Raw genomic sequence first — 27,566 nt, 5'->3', positions numbered from 1 at the left:
AGTGCAGAGTCCTGCACTTAGGACGGAAGAATCCCATGCACTGCTACAGACTAGGGACCGAATGGCTAGGTAGCAGTTCTGCAGAAAAGGACCTAGGGGTCACAGTGGACGAGAAGCTGGATATGAGTCAACAGTGTGCTCTTGTTGCCAAGAAGGCTAACGGCATTTTGGGCTGTATAAGTAGGGGCATTGCCAGCAGATCGAGGAACGTGATCGTTCCCCTTTATTCGACATTGGTGAGGCCTCATCTGGAATACTGTGTCCAATTTTGGGCCCCACACTACAAGAAGGATGTGGAAAAATTGGAAAGAGTCCAGCGGAGGGCAACAAAAATGATTAGGGGTCTGGAGCACATGACTTATGAGGAGAGGCTGAGGGAACTGGGATTGTTTAGTCTCCAGAAGAGAAGAATGAGGGGGGATTTGATAGCAGCCTTCAACTACCTGAAGGGAGGTTCCAAAGAGGATGGAGCTCGGCTGTTCTCAGTGGTGGCAGATGACAGAACAAGGAGCAATGGTCTCAAGTTGCAGTGGGGGAGGTCCAGGTTGGATATTAGGAAACACTATTTCACTAGGAGGGTGGTGAAGCACTGGAATGCGTTACCTAGGGAGGTGGTGGAGTCTCCTTCCTTGGAGGTTTTTAAGGCCCGGCTTGACAAAGCCCTGGCTGGGATGATTTAGTTGGGAATTGGTCCTGCTTTGAGCAGGGGGTTGGACTAGATGACCTCTTGAGGTCCCTTCCAACCCTCATATTCTATGATTCTATGATTCTATGATTCTAAGGTCTGGGGCTTGGCATACAGATACCTCAGCCCACTGAGTGCCATGGCAGACACACCATTAAACATCCTCTTAGCTTTTTATTAAAGATAAAGAAAAGAAGGAAAAACAGTTAAATCATTTGAAATGTGTAGAATCATAGAACTGGAAGGGACCTTAGGAGGTCATCTAGTCCAGTCCCCTGCACTCAGGGCAGGACTAAGTATTATCTAAACCATTCCTGACAGGTGTTTGTCTAACCTGCTCTTAAAAAGTATAGTATTAAGTAAGGCTTTCATTTTCACAGCATCCCTTGCTCCCTTTCCCTTTAGCTGGAGGGAGTTTTAGAAGGAAAAAACCCTTGCATGACAGTCTCCTTAGATGGTATCAAAGATGGTGATAACTGTCTCTTTGGGGAAAAGAGAAGAAGTTAGTTAAGACGGGCTGGAGCTGCTCTGTTAAAGTTCAATCCTGTTTCCTGCTGGTGGTGGTTGGGATTCTGCTGGTGCTGGTAGGGGTGATGATGTTGTCTGGGTCCCTCTGTCATTAGCTTGGGTCAAGTCAGGATGAGGGTGATAAAGGCCTGGGGTCCTAGGAAGCGGTGGGAGTGGCAGCCATGATAATGAAGCTCGCACCTGTAGCCTCTGTCTGTTCTTCCTCTGCCTCACCCCCAAGTCTCTTTCTTTAAAGACCCACAAAGGGAATGGTGTGTGGAATAGCCCATCCCCTCATCATTTTGTCCACGAATTAGACCTCGTATCTGACATACCAGTTTTGGTTTATTAATTTCCGGTTCCACATCTTCTGTTTTCATGAAGCACGATTTTAACATCCTCATTGAACCATATCGCTAGTCCCGTTTGTTTAGACTTCGTTTTTTGTCTCTCTCCCCATAGCGTTTTCCATCAGTATTTGCTGATTCAGGTTATTGTGACATATTATGAACTGTCATATACTTTTAATGATTGAGCTCACGATTAGAGTAAATTTGCTGGTCCAGTTATCACAACGCATCCTGGAACCGGTCTCAATATCTTCTCAATTGTAAGTTTCTCCGGGTGAGAACTGGTTTGCAATTGTGTCTTGTACACTGCCTAGCACACTGGTGCAGAAAAAATAACGGTAAGGGGTACACACATGCAGAGCACCCCTTTTATAGGGTGGTCTTCGGTGTGGCCTGTGGTTGGTACAGGAGAAGTTAGTGGGCTGAGATTTTATAGTGAGGAGCTAAAGGAAGGCTGACGAACAACAGGGGGTAGTTCTGTATAATTGCACCTTGTCCATGCATACGGTGCAGTAGACCTGAAAACTTGTAACATGCATTAGTTACATGTGGCTTTGAAAGATCCTGCCTTGTGGAGATTCTAGTTTTCTAAGTAAGCGTTACTCTGAATGCTCTTTAATTTGCCTCTACAAGCCTACAACAATTGTAATCAAAACTGGCTTTAAACTAAATTCAGTTCTTATAGTTCTTGTTGCCTTTATTTTAAATTCAAATGTTCAAATTAGCTCATAGCGTTCAATGAAAAATGCAAATTTAAATTAAAAATGAACTTATGTAAAGCACGAAGAGCAGATTTTATCAGTCTCAATCACTGGATTTTGAACTCCCGAGTATTGTCAGTATCTGTTGTTATCCTCATTCAGTCCTCTTGGTGTAATCAGTCTGTCCCAGGGCAGTGCACATTCAATGCGATAGAGCAGGAGGGCCCATCTATGTATTCTGTGGAAGATAGAGTTGTGTGTGTGTCTCCTTCCAAAGTACAATACATGCTTCTAACTGTTGTCATGATGTTTTTCCTTGTGTGTCTGTTCCTAAGTTCTGGATAAAATGAGCGTACTCAACTCACCAAGTGGTAAGTTCCTGCCCTTCGGTAGAGTTTATATTTGTGAGTAGGTAAAGAGATTTTCCTCCCCTACCAAAAGCATCCTTTGATACAGTCTACGGAGCTTTAGCATATTAAACTCTTACGCTACCTGAACCTGATCTACCACGAGGGTTCAGCAAATTAACTGATGCTGTGGGAGCTGGAGACGGCTGTTCAAGAGACTTTTTTTGCCAACTAACTTAAAATGTTGGTTGGTAGCGATGTCTCACATGCCAAATAATTCTAGGTGGAATCCCCCAGTCAGGGCCCATGAAGCAGCTAAAATAGATGAGATCCACTGAGGAAGAACTTCACTTTCTGCTGCTTTCTAAGAGCACCTAGAAGCTCCAGCTCCTGCACAATGCTGCTGCCTCCTGTGTCCTAAGTGATACCGGTTGCCATGATGACCCTGGATCCCCTTTGCTCAGCACTGGCTTTACCTTTGCTGCCAGCTGTAATGCCAAGTGATGGTTTCAGTGGAGAAATAGTTTGGGATGTGACTACTTGGAACTGACTCTGTCCCACCTACCATCTCGATAATCAAGGGATGTTTCTGCTGCTGCTTCCTACGATGAAGCTTTCTAGAAGCAACAGCAGAACGTTCTGACTTGGAGTCTCACCTGTGGCATTCATTTTCCTTTGTCAGTGAACCAGAGCCAGGGTTTGGCCTGAATATCTGTCTATCATAGGTACGTTATGTCGCCCCCATTACGGTAGAATCGAAGTGCTGCACAGCCGTTGACATAGTTATCCTCATAACATCTCAGTGACACAGGGAAGTTCTTTTTATCTCTTCTTTATGGATGGAGAACTGAGGCACAGGGACATAAAATGGCTTGTCCAAGGTGTCACATGCAGCCCGTGGCAGAGCAGGTCTTCCAAATCCTGGGCTACTAGAGCATTGTTCCTTGAATCATCGGGTAAGGCATAGAAATATGTTGTAGGACACAAAGCAGAGTAAGGGATGCTCTGGTGAAAGGTTGCTGCAGTTAAGCCCTTGCAGTGTAAGGAGGTAGGCAAGTTTAAGGGGAAATAATTAAAATATAATGTATTAATTGAGGTTGATTTTAAGAAGCTGCAGTGCCTAGATGCCTGGGTAATGGAGATTCTAAAATAGCAAATTAAAAACTAATGTGGACACAGGATGGGCATCAGAGCCCCGTGTCTGAGAATGAGGACAGAAATCTCACTCTCCAGACAGTGCCTGCTGTGAGCTGAAATGATGAGTCCAGTAAAATCCAGGTAAGTAATACGGTCAACAGGCGGCTCTGCTGGTGAGTCTGAGGAGCTGTATCCGTGACCTTCCCTCCACACCCCAGGCTGCAATAAAAATCACGTATAGACTGCTAAGGGGTGCTATGAGCCACACGAAGGTAGATCTATGGAGGGATTTACAAAGAACTGTGACACATTATAACTTAATGTAATGTGGACACGGATGTGGGGTGAGAATTATCCTTTTCTTACGATCCTCACTTGTTGTCTAGGGGAGGGAACCTACTCAGGATCAGTAAAGAGTGAATTCACCTTGAAATGAAAAGAAAAAATCTTGTGCACACGGAACAGAGTGTGGGGAAAATGTGAATGGTAAATATCAAGTGTAAAAGAAATGTATCCAGGAGCTCTTTACACTGTTAGTGAACAGGATCTTTTGGTAGGAGGAAATAGAATGCCTATAGTAGATGCATAGCTTTAGAAATCCCAGGCTTTTTTAAATGCCATTAGCATTTTTTTCTTCTGCTTTCCACCATCCAATCTGAATTGTTCTGAAGAGCACATACCCGTTTCTAGTGACTTAAGATCTAGGAAATACCAGGTTGAATATAGTCCTTGGGATTTCAAGCCCTTAAGACTTGTCAGTCATGGTGCCTAGTGGGCCTTTAGGTGGGGGGACATGAGCTCTTTCATTTTTAGAGAGACACTATGAACTCAGTATGTCCTCAAAACAGCACAAGTGAACAAAAAAGCTAACCTGACAAAGGTGAAATGACTGGTCTCTCTCATTGTCCAGAGCATTGTTGAGAAACAATAGTTCATGTGGGCAGCGAACTCAAGGGTGAAATGATGGTCAGTCAGGAAGTAAATTTGCTGGTAGTATAAGTACTCTGGGGTTTGGAAAGATGCTATCTCTCAACACAATCTTCTCAGGAAGTTTTCTCTTCTAGTTGTGTCTGTACAGCCTTCCAGAAACACATGGTGTGCAAGTAAATGGTAGCATAGTCTGTATATCATACTGACATAAAGGAGACCAGAATTCAGGAAACCCACAGCAAGCTAGGCACTTCATATTTTACTGACCTGGGACAAGTATCACAGACAAAGCTCTTTAGCAGCATTCTCTCCATGGCTGTTTCACAGACTGCGGGAGATGTTGACTTGACTGAAAAAACAACATGATTTGGTTTCACACAGAAAAACATGTCGGTGGATGTAATATAAGGTGGCAGTTTTGAGTGATGAGAGTTGGCTGATTGCACGATTAACCTCCTTAACAGCTGACCTGTGGCAAACAATTACAGCTAAACATGGATCTTTAGAGGTTCCTCAGTTACATAGAGGGCAGCTTCATGATCCAGAGAGTAGAGACTCCAAGCAAAGGGGAATGCAGCTCTGTTTTTTACCAGTAAGGCAATTGAATATGACAGTAATAGAGAAGCTGCCAGCCATGAGGTATGGTCTTGTTCAGTTCTGGGCCACCTCAGTGCTAGAAAGATGTTGGTAAGTTGGTGGGAACTTGGATAAGAACAGAAGATGAAGGGGCTGACAGATTTGAAATAATTAAATATGTATAGTGTGGTCAAACTACTACTAAGGGGGAAGAGATTCAATAACTGTGCACAAGCATTTGAGTAGTGGAAACACCAGAGGGAGAAGGATATGGTTCAGGGTCTCTTTATAAGATTTTTATCTTTTGATATAATGGAATGAAATTAACTAAAGAAAGTGTAGGTTCTATATCAAGAAAAAAACAAATGGTGAGAGGTATTAGACTGTAGAATAGTCTGTATCAAGAATGGGGCTGGACAAAGCACTGGAGAACATGCTGCAAAGAAGCAAATCCCATGTGAGCCCTCGTGGTGGACTGGATGACCCTACGAGCTTATTGCCAGCTGTAACATCTACAGTATGACTGTGTTTCCAGATGAAATCTGCAGGGGAAATAAGAGACAGTTGTAGAACGCTTCTCTGTTCTTGTGGTTTGCTGAGGATGAAACACAGCAGTTGTCAGAAAATATTCGTACACTTTTCCATTAGTCCTGCTGCTGAGCTCTTTCATGTCCGGGAGGCTACAGCACATAAATCCACGAAGATCTCCAACTCCTACGTTTTTCCTGCTTAACGTGTTTCAGAAGAAGCAAAGGGTATACGCTAATGGGCTGGAACACAGGTTACTTTAAATAAAAGGTACAAGAGCACAATTCTGTTTGACAAAGGAAATCACAGGCATGCTGCAGGTATAGCTCTGTGCTGTGGGCTATCTCCTATCATCATCAGTAACTTCTTCCCTTTATCAAACCAAAACCTGTAGCCAGTCTCTGGAAGGGGAGAGCAGCTGGCCATGATTAAGGTAGCTGCTAAGGGGCCAGGGGCTTTTGGTTTCATTGGATCATGTTTATTCCTGTGGTTCACTTTTCTCTCTCCTCTGTCACAAGCCCCACCTGTCTTTCGCATTCGCAAAGTCCTCTTTTATGGTGGTAAGAGTTTTCATTTTATTTTTATTTTTTAGTTCCCTTAGTTTTGCTAAGTCAGTGTCACCCTCTCTCCCTCTTGCAGCAGATTGTGTTAGAGGTCAGTCCCCAGGATTATGCTTCTGCTGATGTTATGCATCTTCCTGCTCTGCATTTTAATAGCATTTTATCCTAGACAGAACAAAAATATTTTTGGAAAAGACTTGGATCCAAGACTCTGTTAATTTTAGTTTCTCTGCCTTTAGTGCATTCTCTTGTCTGGTTTATTTTGGGCAAATAGATTTGGCTTTATCCTTCCTGATTCTGCCTCCAGAGAGCCCTACCATAGAGGTGTCAGTAGTTGGGAGCAAGGGATAGTTGTAGAATTCCCAATGTTCCAGAGTTTGTGTGTAAACACTCCAGCCCTTCTAGTCACCCCTGCATTCCCCTCTACCAGCACGCCAACCCAGTCACGCCTGCATTCCCCTCCATTCTTCTGCTTTGTAATTTAGGATAAAATAGTCCCTAAATAGTGCAGTTAGGAAAATTTTAGACTTATAAGTGTTAGTTCTTTTTCAAGTGTTGGTGCCTGTGTGTATTCCACACCTGGGTTCCGGTGTGCACCATGTGCCTGAGTCTAGAGATTGTAACGAGTGGTGTCCGTGGCCTGCACATGCTCAGTAGATCTCCTTGTGCTCCCGAGCGAGGGTATAAGAAGCAGTGCTGGTCGACGCTCTCTCAGTTCCTTCTAATGCCACATGGTCTGAGTCAGAATCCAGTGTCCTCTCTTGCTTCAGCCTTTCAGAAAACCTGTAAATAAGATTGTAATTAGTTACTCTTTGTTAATTTTAGAGTGGTTAGTGTAGATTGTTAATCCAGACTGGGGACTCCCTCCCCACAATCAAGGCCTATGCCAGACTCCTGAGCTTCAAAAATTGCATCTCCTGCCCTAGATCCTTCTCCGTCAGCAACAAACCAACACTACCTCTACTGTCTGGACAGGGGGTGACGTTTCAGTGAAGTGCAGCATTTGTTGGCTGTTTCTGTGAAGATCATGAGCTTCACCTTAGAAAACACTTACTGGAGAAGGCTATGAAGCCCTCTCGGATCCAGGCCAGGGAGACACCCCCCCCTCCCCCCCGGAACATTGGCCTCACCAAACGAGCAGCACCCCTACAAGCACGTGCTTAGAAGTGGAGCCCTCAGTTTCTAAGCCTCATCCAGGCCTTTCTGCCAGTCACTAAACCCACACCACTATGGGATCTGAACCTTGTGTTGTCAAAGCTCACTAGACCTCGGTTTGAATCCTTAATGTCATGTTCAGTGTCCCACCTGTCCATGAAGGTGGCATTTCTAGTGGACATCACTTCAGCCAGGAGGGTCAGCGAACTGGGAGCCTTCATGGTGATCTCCCCCCTCCCATTTAGAGTATTTTACAAGGACAAAGTAGTCCTTCACCTTCACCCTAAATTTCTTCCCAAGGTCATCTCTGAATTCCACCTCAACCAGTGTATCCCCTTACTTGAGAGAAGAGATTTCACTCCCTCGACATCAGTTGTGCACTGGCCTTTTACCTGCAAAGAACCAAGCCCATCAGAAATTCTCCAAGAAACTGTCACGATGACAGAGATCCCGTGTTCAGGCTGTATCCTCGCATGGGATTTCTAAGTGGGTTTCTGACTGCATTATCAAAAGCTACAGACTAGATGCTGTCTCCTGGCAGTATAACGGCCCACTCCATGAGAGTGCAGGCTGCCACAGTAGCATCCCTGCAAGAGGTCCTGATGCAGGACATCTGCGGAGCAACCACCTGGAGCTCCGTAAGCATGTTTGCTAGGTATTATGCACTAGTCTAAGTGCTACAGATGCAGCAGTTGGATCTGCAGTACTGCATGCATCTTTGTTGCTGGCTTCCTTGCCCCCTCCTCCGGTCTGATAACTGTTTGTCAATCCCCACGTGTAGAATACACATAGGGGCCAGCACTCGAAGAAGTAGTGGAGGTTACTTATTGTAACTGGAGGTTCTTCGAGACGTGTGGACCCTGTTTGTATTCTGCTACCTGCCCTCCATCCCCTGTGCTGTGGATCTGATTAGATTCGCGGTTAGAAGAGGAACTGAGAGGGTGTCGACCCGCACTGCTGCTTATACCCTCGCTCAGGAGCACGAGGAGATTTACTGCGCACATGTGGGCCAACGGACACTGCTTGCTAAAATCTCCAGACTCAGGTGCATGATGTATATGCGTACCCACATGTGCGGCCTCTGTCTGTATTCTACATCTCAAAGAACCTCCAGTCACAGTAAGTCACTTTCACTTAAAATGTGTTTTTAGCTGTTTTTGTCAAATTTCTACTGCTCTGGGATCACCAGGGGCCTTACCTGAGACATTGTACCCATCGAGAGCACAGGGTTTAAGAGGTGTTCCTCTTGCCCTGCTGTGCTCCCTGTTTTGGTTGAGTATGATGAGTGCCCTTAATGCTTTAAGGAAGAGGTCTGAGCCAAGATGTGACATCCCATGCCACTTGTAAAAGTGCCCAGTAAGGAAATGGCAAAATGGCTTCTTATGGCTCAGGATCCATATTCTTCCAGTGGAACCTCGGAAGGCACCTGTTCTGGTTCCAGTGACTCCAGTAGATTGCATTGGGGAGATAAGAGGCTCCAAGAGAGAGTCAGATGTATCCTGGAGCAGCTGGCATCCGCAGATCCTAGGGCTGTTAAGGAGGACAAGGCCTTCTCTGATTTGGCATGGTCAGGTCAGTCCTATTCACGGGGGTGCCCCTTGGAACTGTTTGGCAGACCCCCATAATCTCTCTGAAGGATCTGCTGGAGATGTCACATTACTCAGACCTATCTAGCATTTCCAGTATTCTCCCCAGAGCTGTTATCTCTTCAGTACTGAGGACAAGTCCCCAGCTCTGGGGAGACTTGTTTTGGGGGCCGATTGATGCTATACTTGGATCCAGGGATCGCTTTTCCTGCTGGATCTGAGGTGGGTGCTGTCGTTTTCTCAGTTCCAAGATGGTGGGTGCCATGTCATTTTTCTGCAGCACCACCTTGGTGAGATTTTTTTGGCCAGACAGCTTCAGAGTTCAAGCCCCATTCAGGTTTTACTCCACATGGGTACTGAGTACTTTGGTGTTCGTCCCTTTGGGCCTCTGCTTCCTGGGTCAGCAGCTCTTCTGAGGTGCTGGTGAGGGGTCCTGCTCCCTGGGCACTCTTCTCCAACAAAAAAGCAAAGGCTCCTTGGGAGTCCTTTGTCTGCCTCCACTGGAACCTCAGGATCAGCAGTTAGTTACTCCTGAGGGGATTCTGCACCAAAACATTAAAAATTGAGGCAGGGGGGTCTGGGTGCAGGGGGTCTGGGTGCAGGAGGCTCCAGATGCAGGGGTTGAGGTTCAGTGGGGTGGGGTTCTGGTCTAGAGGACTGGGGTGGTTCTGGGTGTATGGGGTGAGGCTTGGCGGGGGTGTCTGAGTATGGGAGGTCTAGATGTGTGGGGGTTGGGCAGATGGGGGAGCAGCTCCCTGTACAGTGACCCCTGTCCCCACAGCTGAGGAGTGATGGGGGAAGGAAGAAGGGGAGGATGCTGAGCTTCCTGGAGCTTGGGGAGGTTTCTGTGGGTGATTCTGACACAGTCCCAGGCACTCCTTCCAGGGGAAGAGGAAGTCTTGTCCTCTCCTGCCTCCAGCCTAGCTGAGACTAGCAGCTGATCCCAGCTCAGTTTAGGAGCCACTGGCTGGGGTGTCCCCAGCCCTGCGGTGATTTACCTCTCCGACAGCTGCTCTGGGTGCCTGAAACAATATACCTGCGCAGCTAGGGAGTGGTGCGACTTGCAGCTTCCCTTTGCTTCCCTGTCAGAAAGTCATTTTTCTGCGGGGAAGCAAAGAAATCTGTGGGGGACATGAATTCTGCACATGCGCAGTGGCGCAGAATTCCCCCAGGAGTAGGAGTTCCACATGGTGTGGACTCAGACGCTTTTCTGACAGAAAAACAGCAGATATAACTTGTGCCATGCCTGCCTTGTGCAGGCTTTCCTAGCGCCTTCCCCAGAAACAGCTGGAGATAGAAGACTCAGTTAGATGGACAACTGGTGTGATCCAGTGTGGCAATTCCTATGTTCCTGTGCTGAAGGTCTCATTTTATTGGCCAGGAGTGTCTCAGAGCTGTAAGTCCTGATGGCCAACACCTTATGCGGTGTGTTGCGCAAAGACAAAGTGATACCTAGGCCTCCCCCCCCCGAAACTTCTGACTAAAACTGTATCAGATTTTCGTTATCAGCCTGTCTCATGGCCTGTGCTTTTCCCATAGCTACATATCCACCCTTCATAAGGGAGGTAACATGTCTTGCATCTCAAGCACTACTGACCTCTCCTTTGACAGGGCTTGTCATTTAGAAAGTTGTGTGGTCTCCTTGTCACCTGTGGAGAAAAACTGACCGCTCAAGCCACTTCATCTCAACTGCATCCAGTTGTGTTATTAGCTGGCAGCTGCTCCTATGCAGGAATGACTCTCTGCTCTGTCAAGGAGGACGATGGCAACCCCTGTAGTGCTCCCCATCGAAATGAACAAAGTGCTCATTGTCCACTGATTTCCTTCCTCTCGCTAGAGGCACCGAGTGCAGACTTGTGTCTATTTCCATCTCCAGTCTGACTGCTAAACCCCTACATACATCTGTACTTCTGCACTTTCCTGAGGGCGGCCAGTAGTTCAGACACTCTGAGGTGGGGCTCCTATCCTTCTTGGGCACTAAGGATATCATAGCTTAATTAAGCTAAGGCATATCTACATAAGCAATTAGACCATGGGGGTGTGAGTCTGCCCCTCACTTACCTGCTGCAGTCTAACTACTGTCCACATGGCCACTGGTGACTCATGTTAACAATTTGTTAATGCACTTTCAGCTGGTCCCATTTCAAAGAGGACTAGCTCAAAGCGCTCTTATAAACTGTTAACGCACATCAGCTGGTGCACATGGACAGTTACGCTGCAGCAGGGTAGATTCCCATCCCAGCTTGCCAGGTCCTCGTGTAGACAAGCTCTAAGATATAACAATGCTCTTTTTCTTCACTTCCAAGAAAAATAACTTCAGTTGGAGTGACTGGGTCACATACATGTATAAAGTTTGGCCATCAAACCAGCTGTGGCTTTGGGAAAACTCAGATCCAGACCAAACGCTGCAGTTTGGGCCCACCTCAAATAAAAACCAATAAGGCTTCCAAATCCCAAATGCAGCGGGATCATTTTGGAAAGAGGATTGTACTCTTGGAATCAATGGTGGTTAAAACAAAGCACATGTCTGATAGAGAAGTATCTTTAATAATATCCCAGAAGGAGGGGATAAGGATGTTTCTGGGGGCAGAGTTTTCCAAGATGGTAGCAAAGTCTCTTATCACCTGCTAGTGACAGTAAGTGGTAATGGCGGAACCTCTCTAAAACGAGGTGATGTCAGAACACATTTAACTACTAAGACAAAGCTCAAGAATAAGTTAAAGTATAGGCAGGTTGTTTCCCACTCGAGGCTTGACAAGCAGGCAGGGCTGCCTTAAAACCAGTTGACTGCTTTATGGGCAGCCAGTATAAAGAATTCAGGCTGGGGGTAAAATGATCATAATGGCCCAATCCCAGGGAGCAGGTGACCAGGGGCCTTCTGCACCAGTCCTGCTGGAAATGCTGGGAGGAGGGAATTGCTGATTGAGCCCTGGGCAGATGAGGGTACAAGCAGTGCAGCAGAGAACATTTCCTTCGCCCCTGTGACGTGTGGCGCTGACTGTGTGCCACCACAGGATGGTGGAGATAGAAAGGAAGAGAGACGCTTCATCATGAGGCTTTCTTCCTGCACCTTCCGGCACCAACAAGAACTATGTTTTCCTGATGATGAAGTGGCCCCAATGCACTGAGCCAGCAGTAGCATCCTAGTCCTTCACCTCTGCTCTGCAGAGACTGAGCCGCTGAGTCTGGGAGGCAAAAGATGCATGTGCTGCTGTGATGAAAATGCCTAGCAGAGCCCCGGTAGAAATCCACACCACCTCCATACTAGCACATCACTAACAAATGAAGACCTAGAACGTAACTCTCTCTGCCCTCCTCTCTTGGGGGCTGCAAGCTAGTGTATTTGTTACCATCATTTAAATCTAGGAGAACACAAATGCCATCTCTAGGAATCGTATTATTTCTTTCTCAGGACGACAAAATCCAGAGCATCTAATGTGAAGAGGAGGACAGGCCATACGAAATCATTCTCCTCTAATTGTCATGACAACCAGAAATTCTTCTGTTTTTGAAGTGTTAGATGGAGCTGTGCAAAATTACTCCAGAATTCAACCTGCTGAACTGCAAAGAACCCCCAAATGCTATAGAAATCCTAATTGCTGAAATTTCATGGCATTATAGGTACACATCACGCACCAGAACCTTAGCTCATTGCAGATGTGTCGTACGCAACGCTGCTGAGACCAGTGCAGCTGGAATAATGCTAATTTAACATACCTGACTGCTTGTTTTCTTCTCCACAGACCATGAGAAGCACAGACTATGTAAAAGTGCAGACTATATGAATTTGCACTTCAAAGTGAAATGGCTGTACAATGAGTATGTTCGCGATCTGCCTGCCTTCAAGGGGAAAGTTCCCGACTATCCAGCGTAAGTCAGTTGTATTCTCTGTCATAAACTCCATGTCTTGCCCCATCTCACGCCTTCCTCAGGGTGATCCTTCTGCTTTCCCTTAGTCATCCTCATTACTTTCCATCCTTTACTGCCTCTACACTTCTTTCTGACCATACGGAAAGCATACTAGCCTTCTCTCAGCTATTCTTGCTATTGGTCTCTCTCCTCCTTACGTACATGATTTTTTCATCTCATTGTACAGTATGTCTCAACTCAGTCTCGGGCCAAAATATTTAGCAGAGGGTTGGACCTTGGGACCTAGGTTTGATTTGGGGACATTTCTATGGCATGTTTACAATATGTGGTTTGGTTACATTGGGGTGGGCTTTGTAATTTTGACTCTGTAATCAATGGTTAAACAGAAAATGCTCTGTCTTATCAAACCTTGGCTTCCAAGCACTGGCCGAGTGGCCACCCAAAATTCCTGCCAGAAGCCGGAGCTCCTACTAGGGGCTGCCTTTTTTTTTTTTTAGGCACCTTCCTTAGTAAAGCAGTGCAGCTGTCTTTAGATTAGACTCAATAATGACACCTTCCCTGAGCAAGGAGCTCACTTAGGTCCTCGCCTCCCCGGAGCTCTTCTGTCCTCCTTTCTGTACCGATGCCGTTTCTCTTTAGTAGAGGTGGCAAAGGGTCTGACTTGAGTAATTTGTTTCCTGGGGTTGATTTACTGGGTGAGCAAGCCCATCCAGCTGATATAAATCTGTCCCGCAAAGGGCAGAGCTGGTTCCGAGCTGGCTCACCGTGGGAGAATCCCATGAGTTTCAGCATGACATACTGCATTAAACAAGGGGCAAAGCAGATAGCCTGGATCACATGGTCTATATCCAGGGAGGCCAGTGAGGATCACAGTTATACAGTGTCTCTGTTCTGCCCTTTAATAGCTGTAGTTGCTGGTGACTACAGGTCCCAGATGGCAATAATCAACCTTGTCCCGAGCAGCCTGGCCTGTTGCTGGGGCTTGTAGCCTCTGTGGGCAACACTAAGGAATTAAAAATGAGGGCATGTGCCATCTAAGCTATACAATTAGCCATGGCCCTTGGGCTCCTAGCAAGCTGTCAGCGCAGCCCTCAGGTGAACACAGTTTGAGCATGCCTGATCTACAGGGCATCCCTCGAGCTGATCTAATAACCAGTCTGAGCGGTGGGCCTTGGGAACAGATCAGCAGAGCAGTGAGAGGCTGCAGGGTCCTGTGGACAGGAGACCGGCCTGGTTTCCTTTCTTGGCTCTGCCTCTGAGTCAGCGAGATTTGGGCAGGTCACTGGATTTCTCTGGACTGTATCTTCGTTTACAGATCAGTAAAATAAGGATAATGATGCTTAGCTATTTTCCTAAGGAGCTCTGCAATCTATGGGCGAAAAATGTGACCCGAGTGTCATGAAGCAGTAGTATTCAATGATCTAACCTGCTGGCTCTGTCTAGGCGGTATCTCTCTATAGAGCTCCTCATATCGTGGTGTACTGTGCAGTCTCCAGCATCCTCTGCTGCTGATCAGTGCTAATATTTAACACTAAGCATGTAACCAAATACATCTAATGGCTATTTCAACCATCTCCCTTAGCTGTCTGCGCTCCCCACCCACCACTTCAAAAATACCACTGGGGCTAATCATAGCAATGAGTTCATTTCTTCAGACAGTGGCATGATCGCCATTTTATGAAGTGCAACTTCATTAAATACAGAAGATACTTAACGTTCTCTGCTTCAGATTCAAACCTAGCAAACTCTTTGAGACCAGCCACCGTCCAGAGAGCCAACTCTTACGCCTCAGAATGGACAGGAGACAGAGCTCAGACCCGTTTGCCTTATCCCGTACCTGGCAGTGAGGGAGAGAATGCTTCCGATTGACCCATTCCTGATGGCCGTGAGGTTAGGTTGAAAATAAAGTCAAGATTTCCAAGTGCTGACTGTTAAATCTGTCACTCCCCTTGCTTTCAACAACCCAGCATCAGTTCCTAAACAGGGTAGAAACACAGCCAGCAGTCGAACATTAGCGCTTCCTCTTGTCCGTTTCAGAAGTCAGCAGAAAGATGGAAGATGTTAATTCCCAAAAGCATGAACTTCTTATTCTTTGTCCTTTCAAAATGCTTAATATAGCATGTTTTTTCTAAATTATACACTTTTGCACACATCAAGTACTGTGATTGTACCAGAGACTAGCTTGTCTCTGGACGTAGAAGGCATTTCTGCCTTTGATATCGTAACTTACAGTGCACCTGTTTGGCCCAATCTTGAAAACCCAGTCTCTGTTTTCGCCCCTGTAACTTGCATGCTCAGTTGAAAACGCTGTTTAGATGTCTTAGTACCTGACTTATGGAGGCAGCCAGGTACCTAGGCATGTAAGCCCTCATTTTGTCTGCAACGTTCTGGCCAGAGAAGCAGAGGCTAGGTTCAGGCCAGGCTGAAAGTGCAGCCCTTTGCCTTGCATTAGATCTGTAACACACGACAATAGGAAATTTCCATTCAGCCAGAAGACACTGCTCCCATTCATGGCGTAGGAGAGCACACTACACTGAAGAAAGCAACAGAGAGTCCTGTGGCACCTTTAAGACTAACAGATGTATTGGAGCATAAGCTTTCCTGGGTGAATGCCCACTTCGTCGGATGCATCTCTCTGTTGCTTTTTACAGATCCAGACTAACACAGCTACCCCTCTGATACACTAAAAGAACCTCCCTCCCCAAAATTATCTTCCCTTTTTGCCAGGCAGTCTGGCTAGACCGCAAAACACCTAAATGACCGTGAATTTGTAAGCCATTATGCTGGAAGTATTCTGCATCCCATCTATGGCTAATGGCTTTGTGTTCTCACCACTGCATGTGGTACACTTTCTGTAGTGCCCCTACCTCCTGCTGTGAGCGTGCAGTGAATGTCAAAGGTGCAATAAGCAATGGCTGGTAAGGGATAACCAGTAGGCAGTTCTGCCTCGTTCTGTGCCATAAGCAGCAATTAGTAAGTAGCAAACAGCCTGTGTCATTCATTGAGCTGTAACTTTCTGGGGCAGTAAGCAGTCCAATACAGCATGCAGCTTGCACTCAGGAGCTCTGCAGGGGATGGGAGACTTGGTAGCTGCTCTCTTATAAACAACCTCTGTTTCCTTAGTACCTGAGCTCTCTTGTAAATAAAAAAAAATGAGTCCTGGCTTAAAAAGCGCTCTCATTACTTGAAAAACCAACAAATGGCTCAAATCCTGCACCCCATGCACAAACCATGACTCTCAAAGCCTCAGAACTGCCAGGTCAAAAGCAATTTCACTGGAACATGGAAAGACCTTGTCTCTCTGAGGGAAATTTTCCCATCATTGCTAACATAGTTCAGCGTGGCTGACAGCTGTGATGGGTAGTGCTGGTGCAGGCAGGCTGCTGCTGGCATTTAACACTGTGTCAGTTACAATTTCCAATATTAACATGGGTGTGCTGTATATGCCAAGGTGTTAGGAGTATTTAAGGCTACCCAGGATGCTCTGAGTTTGTGCGCTCTCTCTGTCTGTCTCGCTCTCGTGTCTCTCACGTTATTTCACATTCTTTGCTAATTCAAGCAGCCCATAATTAGCACCATTTGAATGAGCTCCATGGCCTGTTCAGAGAAGGTCGTACTCTATTGTGAAGCTCATATCATACACCTTTGATGGATTGAATTCACACATGGGCCCTTTTTTCCCTTGTTTGTGAATGCTGTTTGGTAATATATGAAAGTGAGATTTGCTGCAGCTGCAGTACTTACATATAGAAGAGCTGTGTAATGAACTCTAGAGAGACGTTTAACTCAGATGAAACCTTAAATGCTATGCTGCTTCTTAAACACCACCGCAAACCTCCCCTCTGTATTGTCCTGATGCCTCCAAACAGCTAGAGACCGGGGTCTGGCTAGCTCAAGGGATTGCTGACGGGATACAGATCCTTTCTCCTCCTGTTCTCTGGTTCCGATCCAGCACATCAGTACTGGCAGCTGTCTGGTGCAGTGAGTTAAGAGTCTAGTCCAGTTCCAAGGGGATAAATGTCCACATTGTAAAGCTACCTCCTTGGCACACAAGGGCACCCATTGTTATCAGGCTCAGTCTCCAGAGCCCTTTCCATCCTGCTATGCTAGCCTCTCCCCTCTCCAGGACGGGAGGTGGGGAAGCTTGTTCTCCTTTGCCCGGGTTCTACCTGTTCTTGGGATTCATAGAGCTCCACTCTAGGGTGGGTCAATCTGGACCCTTTCATATGCACTAAAGTCACTTGCACTCTCACAAGAGAGAAGTCACCATGGCACTGCTGATTCTGCACGGGCCAGCGTCTCCTATGGGGATAGTATAGTGCCACCAACCAGTCCTTGAGCTCTAGTTACTCGAGCGTTCTCCCAGACTGTTAATGACTTAGCATGCCAAAGAGTCTAACAGACTGGATCCAACTTGGAGAGCAGTTGTGCCTTCAGGGGAGAGGATGCCAGGCTACCCTAGGAAGGGTATGGGGCAGCGGAGACCAGCGTTGGGGTGGAGAAAACTGCCTCATCTGGGATCTCCCTCCCCCAACTTCCAAAATATGTTCCTGCACCTGGAGACAAAATGGCAGGAGGCCCAGGGAAGCCACTTCCTTCTCTCTTTCCTTATGCAAATGCCCCTAATGCAGATCCCACAGCGAGAGCTGCAAGCTCACACAGCAAACTTCTCTTCCCGTACCTGAATCCCTTAGCTCGTCCCTGGGAGCATGTGTGGTTAAATTCCTTAGAGCCACTGGTAAAAGTCTCACTAGCCCAGTGAGCACACGGCTCTTGGGGGGAGCGGGAGAGAGGGCTAGTAACACACACAGGAAAAGAGAAAAAGGAGTAAAAACGTTGAAAGCAAAACCAGAACCAAGCTACTGAAGAGGGAGAGAGCACGAGCAGAGGTGGAACAGTGCAGGGGGAGAACGAACCAAGTGGGTGAAATGGTAGCAACGGTGCTGAAGCGCGTGGTTATGAGGGGCCCTGTCTGACAATCCAGTGCGCGGGGGCCAGGCGAGATTGTGGCCTGTTCCTGCCCAGGCAGCAGTGTGGGCACACGTGTAAGTACCCCTGTGTGCGCAGGTGCTGCTGCCCTTCATAGCCTCCCTGGGGAAAGCCAGCTGGGCACCCAGGCAGATGATGATCCGCTTTCAGCCTGGCTCGCTGGAGGGTCAGCTGCTGTCTGGCAATACATGGAACCAATAAAGCTGGGGAGAGGGAAGCCAGGATTTTTGCTGTCTTGAAGGCATTTGAATCACTGAGAGACTCATCAGTGCTGAGAGGTGGGAATGCCACAAGATTAGTAGTTGTGAGTAGGCCCACGGCGGCGGCGGCTGTGTTTCACACTGTAACTTGCTCTCCTTCCTCTCCCCGCGGCAGATGGTTTGAGCAATTTGTGATGCAGTGGCTGGATGAGAATGAAGATGTTTCCCTGGAATTCCTGCATGGAGCCCTGGAGAGAGATAAGAAAGATGGGGTATGTAGCTGGATTACTATGCCCAGGAACCAAATATTACCACAGCAAATTCAGAAGCCTGAATGCGGACACAGCCATTTTAGCTCACTGAACAAATGGGAATCTCTTTTATCTTGAAACTTTGTCCCCAGGTCCTCATGAACCATTTTAACCTAATAGGGAGAGCAGAGCAATTCATTTACATACACTGCTGCTGCTAATCTGTGTCAGCAAGAGGCAGGGCCGCCCAGAGGGGGGGGGCAAGTGGGGCAATTGGCCCTGGGCCCCGCAGGGGCCCCACAAGCCCTGGCCCGGCGGCGGTCTGGGTCTTTGGCGGCCCTGGCCCAGCGGTGGTCCGGGTCTTCGACAGCCCTGCAGGGGCCCCACAAGCCCTGGCCCGGCGGCGGTCTGGGTCTTCGGCAGCCCTGCATGGGCCCTGCGAGCCCTGGCCCGGCGGTGGTCTGGGTTTTCGGCGGCATTTCGGCAGCGGGGGGCCCTTCAGTGCTGCCAAAGACGCGGAGTGACTGAAGGGCCCCCTGCCGCCAAAATGCCGCCGAAGACCCAGACCGCCATCGGGTGAGTACAAGCACCGCAGCTCCCCCACTTTGCCCCAGGCCCCCTGAATCCTCTGGGCGGCCCTGGCAAGAGGCTTGGCATTCTCCCACATCCCCATGCCTGTGAGATAAGTCATTGAAATACATGAAACTAGGTACGTGTCTAACCGTGACAGTAAAAGTGACCTTAATCCAGCTATTCTTTAACCTCAGCGAGTGCTCCCAGAAGGCTCTGCTGCGATGTACATAGCCTGTTTGAATTTGGATGAGAGCCCTCACTTATATTTCTCCATTTGAAAAAAAATCTGTTTTTTCTTTTCCATGTTGCTCATTAAACGAACAGGCAAATGATGCATTTCATGAAAGGTCTCAGCAGTGTATTTGCCATTCCCGAGTGTTGAGCCATGTCCCTTCCTGGTCTAGACTGCAATTGTCAAAGGGAGAGAGGTCCTTAGAGCCCATTGAAAATTAGGTGCCAAACTTCTTTGGGCCCCTTTGAAAACTCCTTCCTTAATTCTGGGGTGAATGTGTTCTGCTTTGCAGCTGCCCAGTGCCCACACAGTAGAGAAAGGACAGCTACCTGGGAAATACCAGCTGCCTCTCCCAAATCAGTTCAAGACGTTCAGAAATTACCGTATGTGTTTTTTGTTTAGTTCCAGCAAACATCTGAGCATGCTCTATTCTCCTGCTCAGTGGTGGATGTCTTCACACAGCTCAATCAGAGCTTTGAGATCATTAAGAAGCTGGAGTGTCCAGACCCTGAGGTTGTTGCTCACTATATGAGGAGGTTTGCTAAGGTAACAGCACTAGCATTTAGCTCTTCATCGGCCTTCAATTGTATGGAGAACTTTAAAGTACTTGTAGGGGTTCTTATTGTTGGTTTTAACTGATAAAACACCCCCTATACAAAAAATAAAATAAAATAAAAATTTAGAAAACATTGGTATTTCTCCAGTAAACACCAGAAATGGTTACATGTATCTAAGGGCCTGTCTCTGTGGAGCAATAACACACACCACAGGGGTGTGATTTCCAAAGCACGCTAATGTGTTGCACATTAATTGGTTCATGTAGACCCTGCTACTGTGCACTAAAGGGTCCCTAGTCCGCTTTAACATAGTGCTGTTTGAAACAGTACTACGTTAAAGTGCAGTGAGGAACATTACAAAGAGATTATTCATTACAGTATACACAAAGAGAGAGCCCTTAAAAAGCCTGATTTTCAGACATCTGCATAAAAATCAAAAATTGCTTAAAGAAATAGCCACCCAAAAATGAAATTAATGAACCCTGAAGAACAGAAGCTAAGTGTTTTGGCGAATCCTGTCTACTCGAAGTTATTGGTTTGGTTTTATTTTCGTGTTCTCCTGCAAACATCCTGCCTTTCTCAGTGGAAGAGGAGAGCATAACATTGTTCACTGTTGTCTTTGCAGACAATTGGGAAAGTGCTGATGCAGTACGCTGACATTCTCTCCAAGTGTTTCCAGTCCTACTGCTCCAAGGAGAAACTAGTGAGTAACATTTGATTTCTCCCCCTGCCCCCCTTTAGAAACCCAGGCATCATTGAACCGTTCTGCAATTGCTTTAAAATAGCAGGTAAAGGAGTCCTCGTACTGCAGCTGGGAAGCCATAAACCTCGTCATTTTGCTCATGTCATCAAGCCCCAAGCGTTTTATGGTGTTAACTTTGATTTGCTCACCTATAAAATAAAATTGGGCACTTGGTGTGTGTCAGTCCCACCACACCCGTGTCAGAGGGTTTTGCTCTCCATTAAGGAGGTGGAAATAAATGTTCCAGACGCATGCACCTTGCAGACTCTGCTGTGATCCCCTCCCTCCCCAGGCTGCAGCCGCACATGGAATTGTAGAGAGCAGAGATGGACCGTGGTGTGCTTGGCCACGTGACAAGATGATGGCCAAGGTAGACTCTGCCTGACTTGCTGGGGCTTGGACTCTTCTCCCCATCTTTTCATTCTGAACCTGGGGAACTGCTTATGGCAGCTGCTGTCACCTTTTTCCAGGGCCCTTTGGAGTGAGGCATCAACTCTATTGTCTAAATCTTGTTTTACGGCTATGAAAAGAAATGGGTGTGGGGCACTCTTTGTAGATCTTTGTACCATGTCTGTATCCCATTTGGTTTTCGCAAACACTTCCCAGTTTAGTATCCCCTACTTCTAACTAACTTGTTGTTCAGCCCCATTTTTAGGTCATTAATGGTGGTGGTAAATAAAACTCTGTGTCTGAAATCTGGATGCTTGTCGCATGCTGTTCTTGACGCTCTTCTTTAATGAAGCCAGGGGAATGCTCCAGCCTCCTCTTAGCAAATGAGTTTTCTCCCTTTGTGCTCATGTAATCCCAACTCTGTCCTTGACATTGTCGGGACACGGCACCAGAGAAGTCAGACTCAGATCACAGAGGAGTGATCGTTAGGTGTCAGCAGGGCCATTAGTTGGTGTATTTTTTCCTGTGCGGTTCAAGAGGTAATGCAGCTGCGGCTGCCCCAAGAGAGTGGAAGAAAAAGATTAATGTTGTTCACTCAGTTTTCATGTGTTTACCAAGACTTTCTCCCCTTTCTGCTGCAAGTGCTAATTGTTTGTATGGTTTCATTGTTTCTACCCATAATTATTTTCTTCAAAAGAAATAATTTCCCATCATTTTCTTGAAGTAAAGACCACAGCATGCAAATGGATTCCACCTGTGGTGTTCACAAATGGTTCAAATCTTCTGTAGTTTCTGAACAGTGCTCTGTGCTATACCCAACCTGATAGCCTCCCAGGGATATGTATAGAATTGGCATCCATCCATGTTCGGGGAAACTTAACATTTCATTCCCAAAGTTTTCTTCTGCTAATGGCACGCACAAGCAGCAGCCAATTACCCCAAAGAGACTGTGAAGCCAAAATAGTCCACATCTGATCCGTGCTAGCGTGGTGGAAACTTTAGCTTAATCTCGGGAAGGAAATGCCCATTGCACGCCCCATCATGTAGACATAACCATGAATGACCGCAGACGGGGCTGGGACACCGCCATCCCCCAGTTCTGCTCAAGAGGGATGGTCCAAACAAGACAAGCCATTAGACTGCTGTGACCTAGAACTCAGTCAGTCTGCCAGATGCTCCTTTCTTCAAGACCCAAGTCAGTGACCTTCCTTACTTCATATAGATCAGGCAGGAGTTTCCCTATATATGGACAATTGGGAAGCACCCTTAGAAAACCCCTTGATTGGTAGAAGTAGGGTTTGGCAAAATCGAATCCCCTATATAGAAAAGCTTCCATTCAAGTCTGGCGCTCTCGTCAGGGGTGTTACTGGAGCAGAGGATCATCATTCGTGGGTGTTTGACTGTTTGATCCAGTGGGGAGCTGTTCCCTTGTAGGCGGGCGGATTTGCTCATATGTCAGGGGTACTTAAAACAGAAGATGCATCTCGTCCCCTTAGGATTAATGCCACTTCACCATGGCCTGGTCGTTTTCTAGGTCAGATATCTGCCTCTATGCTACAAATCCTCCAAACTGCTACTGGATGCTGTTGTCAGTTCAATGCCTCCGTGGGTACTATGTTCAGAGGAGAGATTCTGAATGAGGCAGCCTGAGACACATCAGTGCATCCCTTCTCCCTTCAGCCCTAGCTGAGTCCCACCCTAGAGATGTTTGGGGTCTGCTCTGTAGAGTCCCTTAATTGCAAACAGGGGCAGCTTGAGCAGATAAATCCCCCCCGCCCCCCCGATGTGTGAATTTCTGGGAGTGGCCACCTCAGTGTGCAGCACCTCCCCTTATGATCTGTATGCGGTTCAGATCTGCACAGGTCAGAGCTGAGAAGGTGATCTGAGAATGGACTCTTGCAGGAGGGCAGCTGCCGGTTGTCTACCTGATCAGCCAGTTGTCTACAGGAGCAACCCCTTAACCACTGATTGGCATGTCTGCAAGCAGCTGCCCCCTTTCCCAGTTGGAGAGAGGGACTTTCCTCCTTAGCTTTGTTAGCACTGAAATCTGCCCTTCCTCTTCATTTACATGCTGGGGGAAATTGTAGCCCTGGCTATGCCAGTGAAAGAACAAATAATACTGTTGTCACCCGAATCAGTAACAAGACTTTGCCATTGCCTCCTTCAGCCCTGCATCCTGATGAACAACATTCAGCAGCTGAGAGTGCAGCTCGAGAAGATGTTTGAGGCCATGGGTGCTAAGGAGGTATGAGCACTAAAACTGGCTACTTATGCACATAACTACTGGGTTACCTAGAGCCTCCAGTAAAGCTTAGGGCCCCATTGTTCTAGGTGCCGGGCTGTCGGAGTGAAAGAATAGCCCTTGCCCTGAACATCTTCCAGTCTAATTGAACACAACAGCAGGTTTTTCGAACAACAGACAGGAGCAGGGGAGGGAGGACAAGGGAAGAAGTAATAAGACAGTAATAAGAACATGCATTAATGTGGGCTGGACTGGGGCACAACAAGATGTTTTCAAGTCTGTTTTTTAAATACAATAAGAATGTCAACAAACTCTCCACGTTATGGGCAGAAGTCATTTTGTGCAGTGTGTAAATGAAGGTCAGTAACTTGGTTGGGAGTAAATGACCTACATTTAATCTATTCTAACCACACCCAGGCTGTGTAATGCGCCCTGTCTGATTCCTTGGATCCCTAAGGAAGTGTTTGCCAAGGTCGATTTATTGCGGTGTTCCTGTGAATGTTTTGTTCTGAGGGTAGCAAGTTTCAAAGACATGAAAGAATTTTGTTTCAGTTGCTGTTTGTGAAGAGAGGATGCGCAGCTATAATGTATATCTTTTTTTCTCTCTCTTCTTTGCTTTTCAAGACTCAGGATGATGAAGAAAAGGACACTACACATGTTAGGAAAAAATCTTTTTCAGAGCCTCGGGGCATTTTCTGTAGCTGTGATGTGCTAGATCCTGCGCTCTGGTCTGCACGCCAAGAGGCTAGTTCAGGGGCGGCAGTTCAGCTTTTTGACTCTCTCCAAGTCTCTCTCGTGCTCAGTGGCATAGTTCTAAGAAGTGACACATGCTTGTTTTTAAGTTTCAAAACAAAACAAAACAAAAAAACCTGCTAAATCTTTCATTGGCTAATGCAAGGATGACAGCAAAGAGGTTTTCTTCACAGTGGAGCTCAGTTCTCCTGAAACAAAATGTCCCAGCAACCTAGACTTGTTGCACAGGGTGCACCCAACCTTGATATTACATCAATAATGGCCCCAAAGGGCCAGTTTCCAGAACAATTGCTCCCATGATTAAACGTATGTAAATGATTTTATGAAGGCATCACTTGCATGTATGGGGGTCACCACTAGGAAATCAGCATTTGCCAAGTTACCCAACAGTGCTATCTGATAGCCACGGTATTTCCTTATACTTACAATGGGAACAGGGCCGGCTCTAGGCACCAGCGTTCCAAGCATGTGCTTGGGGCAGCACTTTTCAAGGGGCAGCACTCCGGCTTTTTTTTTTTTTTTTTTTGCTTGGGGCAGCAAAAAACCTGGAGCCGGCCCTGAATGGGAAATAACACAGTATCTCAAACGCCTGGTGGTAAACTGTATTTAATGACAATATAAACGCTTTCACTTAGCCTGGGTAAGATCCCCCTCTGGGAAGGGTGCATCTTTCTGCACAGAATCTCAACAATGCCTATCCCAGCACTTCCCTAGTCAGGTGAGAAGTCATAGGGGGGTTTCAGCTTGGACCACAGGTTCACAGGAGAGACCTGTGGCCAGCACTGGGGGTGTGCAAACCTCTGTATTTTCACACTCCTTCCTAATGCTGTGTAATGACTCAGCACTTCATGAGCATACAAGAGCACATCAGTGAAATAACAAGAGCATGTCGAACTGTTTGGTGTAAGGTACAGTACAGTGTGTGTAATGTACTGGAGTGGGTACGTATGTTCTGCACGCCGTCTGTGGTACACTAACACTCCACCTCTGTCCAGACAGTCGGTGCTCAGGGCGCTTAGACTCTAGCTGGAACAGGAATGCAGATCTCAGCTGTGATATCACACAGCAATCATCCGGAACAAAAGTACATTTATACAAAAATTCATGCATCTGCCAGGACCTTCGTGAGCTCCCTCTGCTGCGAGCTTCTCCCTCCCAGCCCAGCTTGTCCCTTGCAGCATCCTCCATTGAAAGCCTCCTCCTGTAGTGACCTGAAACTGCAGGCTCTTCAGCGGTCTCCCGGCACTGTGGGATTATACCAGGAGGAGGAGATGTGCTGGGAGCTCTGGCTCAAACCCTGTGACTCTCAGCCTGGGAGCTAGCAAACCTGGGGAGAAAAAGAATGCAAGTTACATGCTGAGCAACTGGAATATTGTTTGCTCAATATATTAGAAGGTTTTCTTGGGAGTGAAACTCCTTGCTACATGCTGTTTGTTCACCTCATTCACCTGCCACTGTTCACCAGAAATACTTCATTTCACTTGTGCCGAGTACCTGAAATAGCTGACCTCCCCAGGGTTTTCCTCTTGGTGTGCATTTAGTACTTGGCTGCATAGATTAAAACCCTGCCAGAGCCTTGGTTCCGCTAGCCTAGACTGCCTTGTTCTCGTTTTAGTGGCTACTCTGATAGTGACTAGTCCTGGCCAGTGAAGCTCAGTCAGTGAGATGATGACTCTGAAAATAGAGCTAATTCTGTGTTCTGGAAATACCTCATCTTGTGCAAAGTTTTTGTCCTCTCCTTCAAGAAGGATAATTACTTGGTGTTTACAAGAGATGCATACAGCATCCATACTTCGTACAGGGGTTGGCATTAAAATATAGCAGTGAGGGCAATGTTTACATAGAAAGCAATAAGAGGAGGTATTTCTCTGTAAAGAATAAGAAAATGTCATGGTGAGGTCACATCAATGCTCTAAGTAAATGTTTATTTTTTTGTGTTACCCAATGTATTATGGCTAAATGAAAGCACCTCGACAGTTTTCCTGTAATTATACTAATAAATTAGGAGTTGCAGGTAGACAAATCATAGAAATTAGGAGTTGTAGGTGGTGAGAAAGATTAAATGAATTTAAGATAGCATGCACTTTGACTACTTCAGCTGTGTTCTGTTCACCTAATCTATCTACACCTGGAGTACTTCTAATATTACAAAGCTCTGAATAGGTTTCAAATAGTTGTTCCTTCTCTTCCCAAATGTGAAATCCCATCCCTGCCTGCATTCCTTGTACTCTCCCTAAAACATTACCCAAGGATATCAGGTGTGGGATAAGGCAGCATTCAGCCCTAAACCCCTGGGCGTAATACCCAATATCTTGCGACCCATTGAGGCTAGAAGCCGGAGCACAAAAGATCTGCCCTTGATTCCCACCTTGGAAGATCCCAAGAGATTCTCTCATTCAAACTACAACATTATAATTGATAGAAAAGCTCTTTCAGATCATTTTAGAGTTTTATAACACTTTATTTTTCTCCCTTTGAGCCTGTGCAGTGGATCTCATGCTGCTAAGACAACTTGACTTAGAGGGATACAAATATTATCAATACAGCTTCTAAAAACCTCTCTCAAATGTCAGGTGTTTGGGAAAAATAGTGTTTCTGCAATTATTTGTAGTGGTAAAAGCATTATACACAATGGTGGTGTGGTGTAAATGTTGTAGGCACAGATTCTATGGTGATGGCAGTCATATGTGTTCCCTGACGTCACTGACATAACTTTGGAGTAACTTGTATAATTCACTCATCTCTTCACAAATGCGTAATGACGTTTTTCTGAAAGCTCTGCTCTAGGAATTATTTTGGGGCAGGTCTCTGGCCTGAGTTACACAGAAGGTCAGACTAGATGATCACAATGGTCCCTTCTGGCCTTGGAATCTGAATATCTTTGAATGTGGCAGTCATAAATTCATGCAAGTAAAGCATTCGTGCCACCTGTGCTGTTTTCTCTTCACCCCTCATGTTGTTCTACAGACCCCTGCTTGGGAACGGTACAAACAGTCTGACAGTGGGCAGTGCAATACTTTCTATTTTCATTCGTCAGGAACGACTTTGCAGCCCACTCACTGCCTTCTTTTGCCTTTCACAAGTTATGCAATCATTCACTTCTGCAGGATAAAAAACCCATGTACTGTACTGCACTGCCCACTGTCACGAATTCTCGATATGCTGCAAAAGCCCAATTAAAAGGTGTAGAAACTTAGATTTTTTTGAAGTACAAGCCTCCCAGGGAAAATATCAGAGAATAATATTATTTACAGTAGAACCTCAGAGTTACAAACACCAGAATTACAAACTGGCCAGTCAACCACACACCTCATTTGGAACCGGAATTACACAATTAGGCAACAGCAGACACGCACAAAAAAGCAAATACATTACAGTACTGTGTTAAATGTAAATTACTACAAAATAAAAGGAAAGCAGCATTTTTCTTCTGCATAGTAAAATTTCAAAGCTGTATTAAGTCAATTTTCAGTTGTAAACTTTTGAAAGAACCACCATAATGTTTTGTTCAGAGTTACGAACATTTCTGAGTTATGAACAACCTCCATTCCTGAGGTGTTCATAACACTGAGGTGCTACTGTATTGAGCCTTGAGAATAAAGTCTTTAGTAGACTTGTCTTCCTCCAGTTTTCATGCTATCAGCTAAGCTGTATGAAAAATGCTCCAGTAAAACATACTCTCTTCTTAGTGTTCAGCCAGATTTA

The 27,566-nt window shown here is 46.3% G+C and overlaps 1 protein-coding gene across 1 annotated transcript in view; it reads left to right on the top strand.

Moving 5' to 3' along the window:
• Positions 1-27,566, top strand: part of UNC13B (unc-13 homolog B) — a 308,551-nt gene that overhangs the window by 231,988 nt on the left and 48,997 nt on the right. Inside the window, exons 25-29 of the mRNA XM_065406871.1 lie at positions 12,806-12,932; positions 18,297-18,393; positions 19,580-19,723; positions 20,360-20,437; positions 23,034-23,111. Of these exons, the coding sequence (XP_065262943.1) occupies positions 12,806-12,932; positions 18,297-18,393; positions 19,580-19,723; positions 20,360-20,437; positions 23,034-23,111 (524 nt within the window). The remainder of the gene's footprint in view (positions 1-12,805; positions 12,933-18,296; positions 18,394-19,579; positions 19,724-20,359; positions 20,438-23,033; positions 23,112-27,566) is intronic.

This window comes from Emys orbicularis, chromosome 6 (genome assembly GCF_028017835.1).
Source record: "Emys orbicularis isolate rEmyOrb1 chromosome 6, rEmyOrb1.hap1, whole genome shotgun sequence".
Classification (NCBI taxonomy): domain Eukaryota; kingdom Metazoa; phylum Chordata; order Testudines; family Emydidae; genus Emys; species Emys orbicularis.
This window is presented reverse-complemented; position numbering and strand designations above follow the sequence as displayed.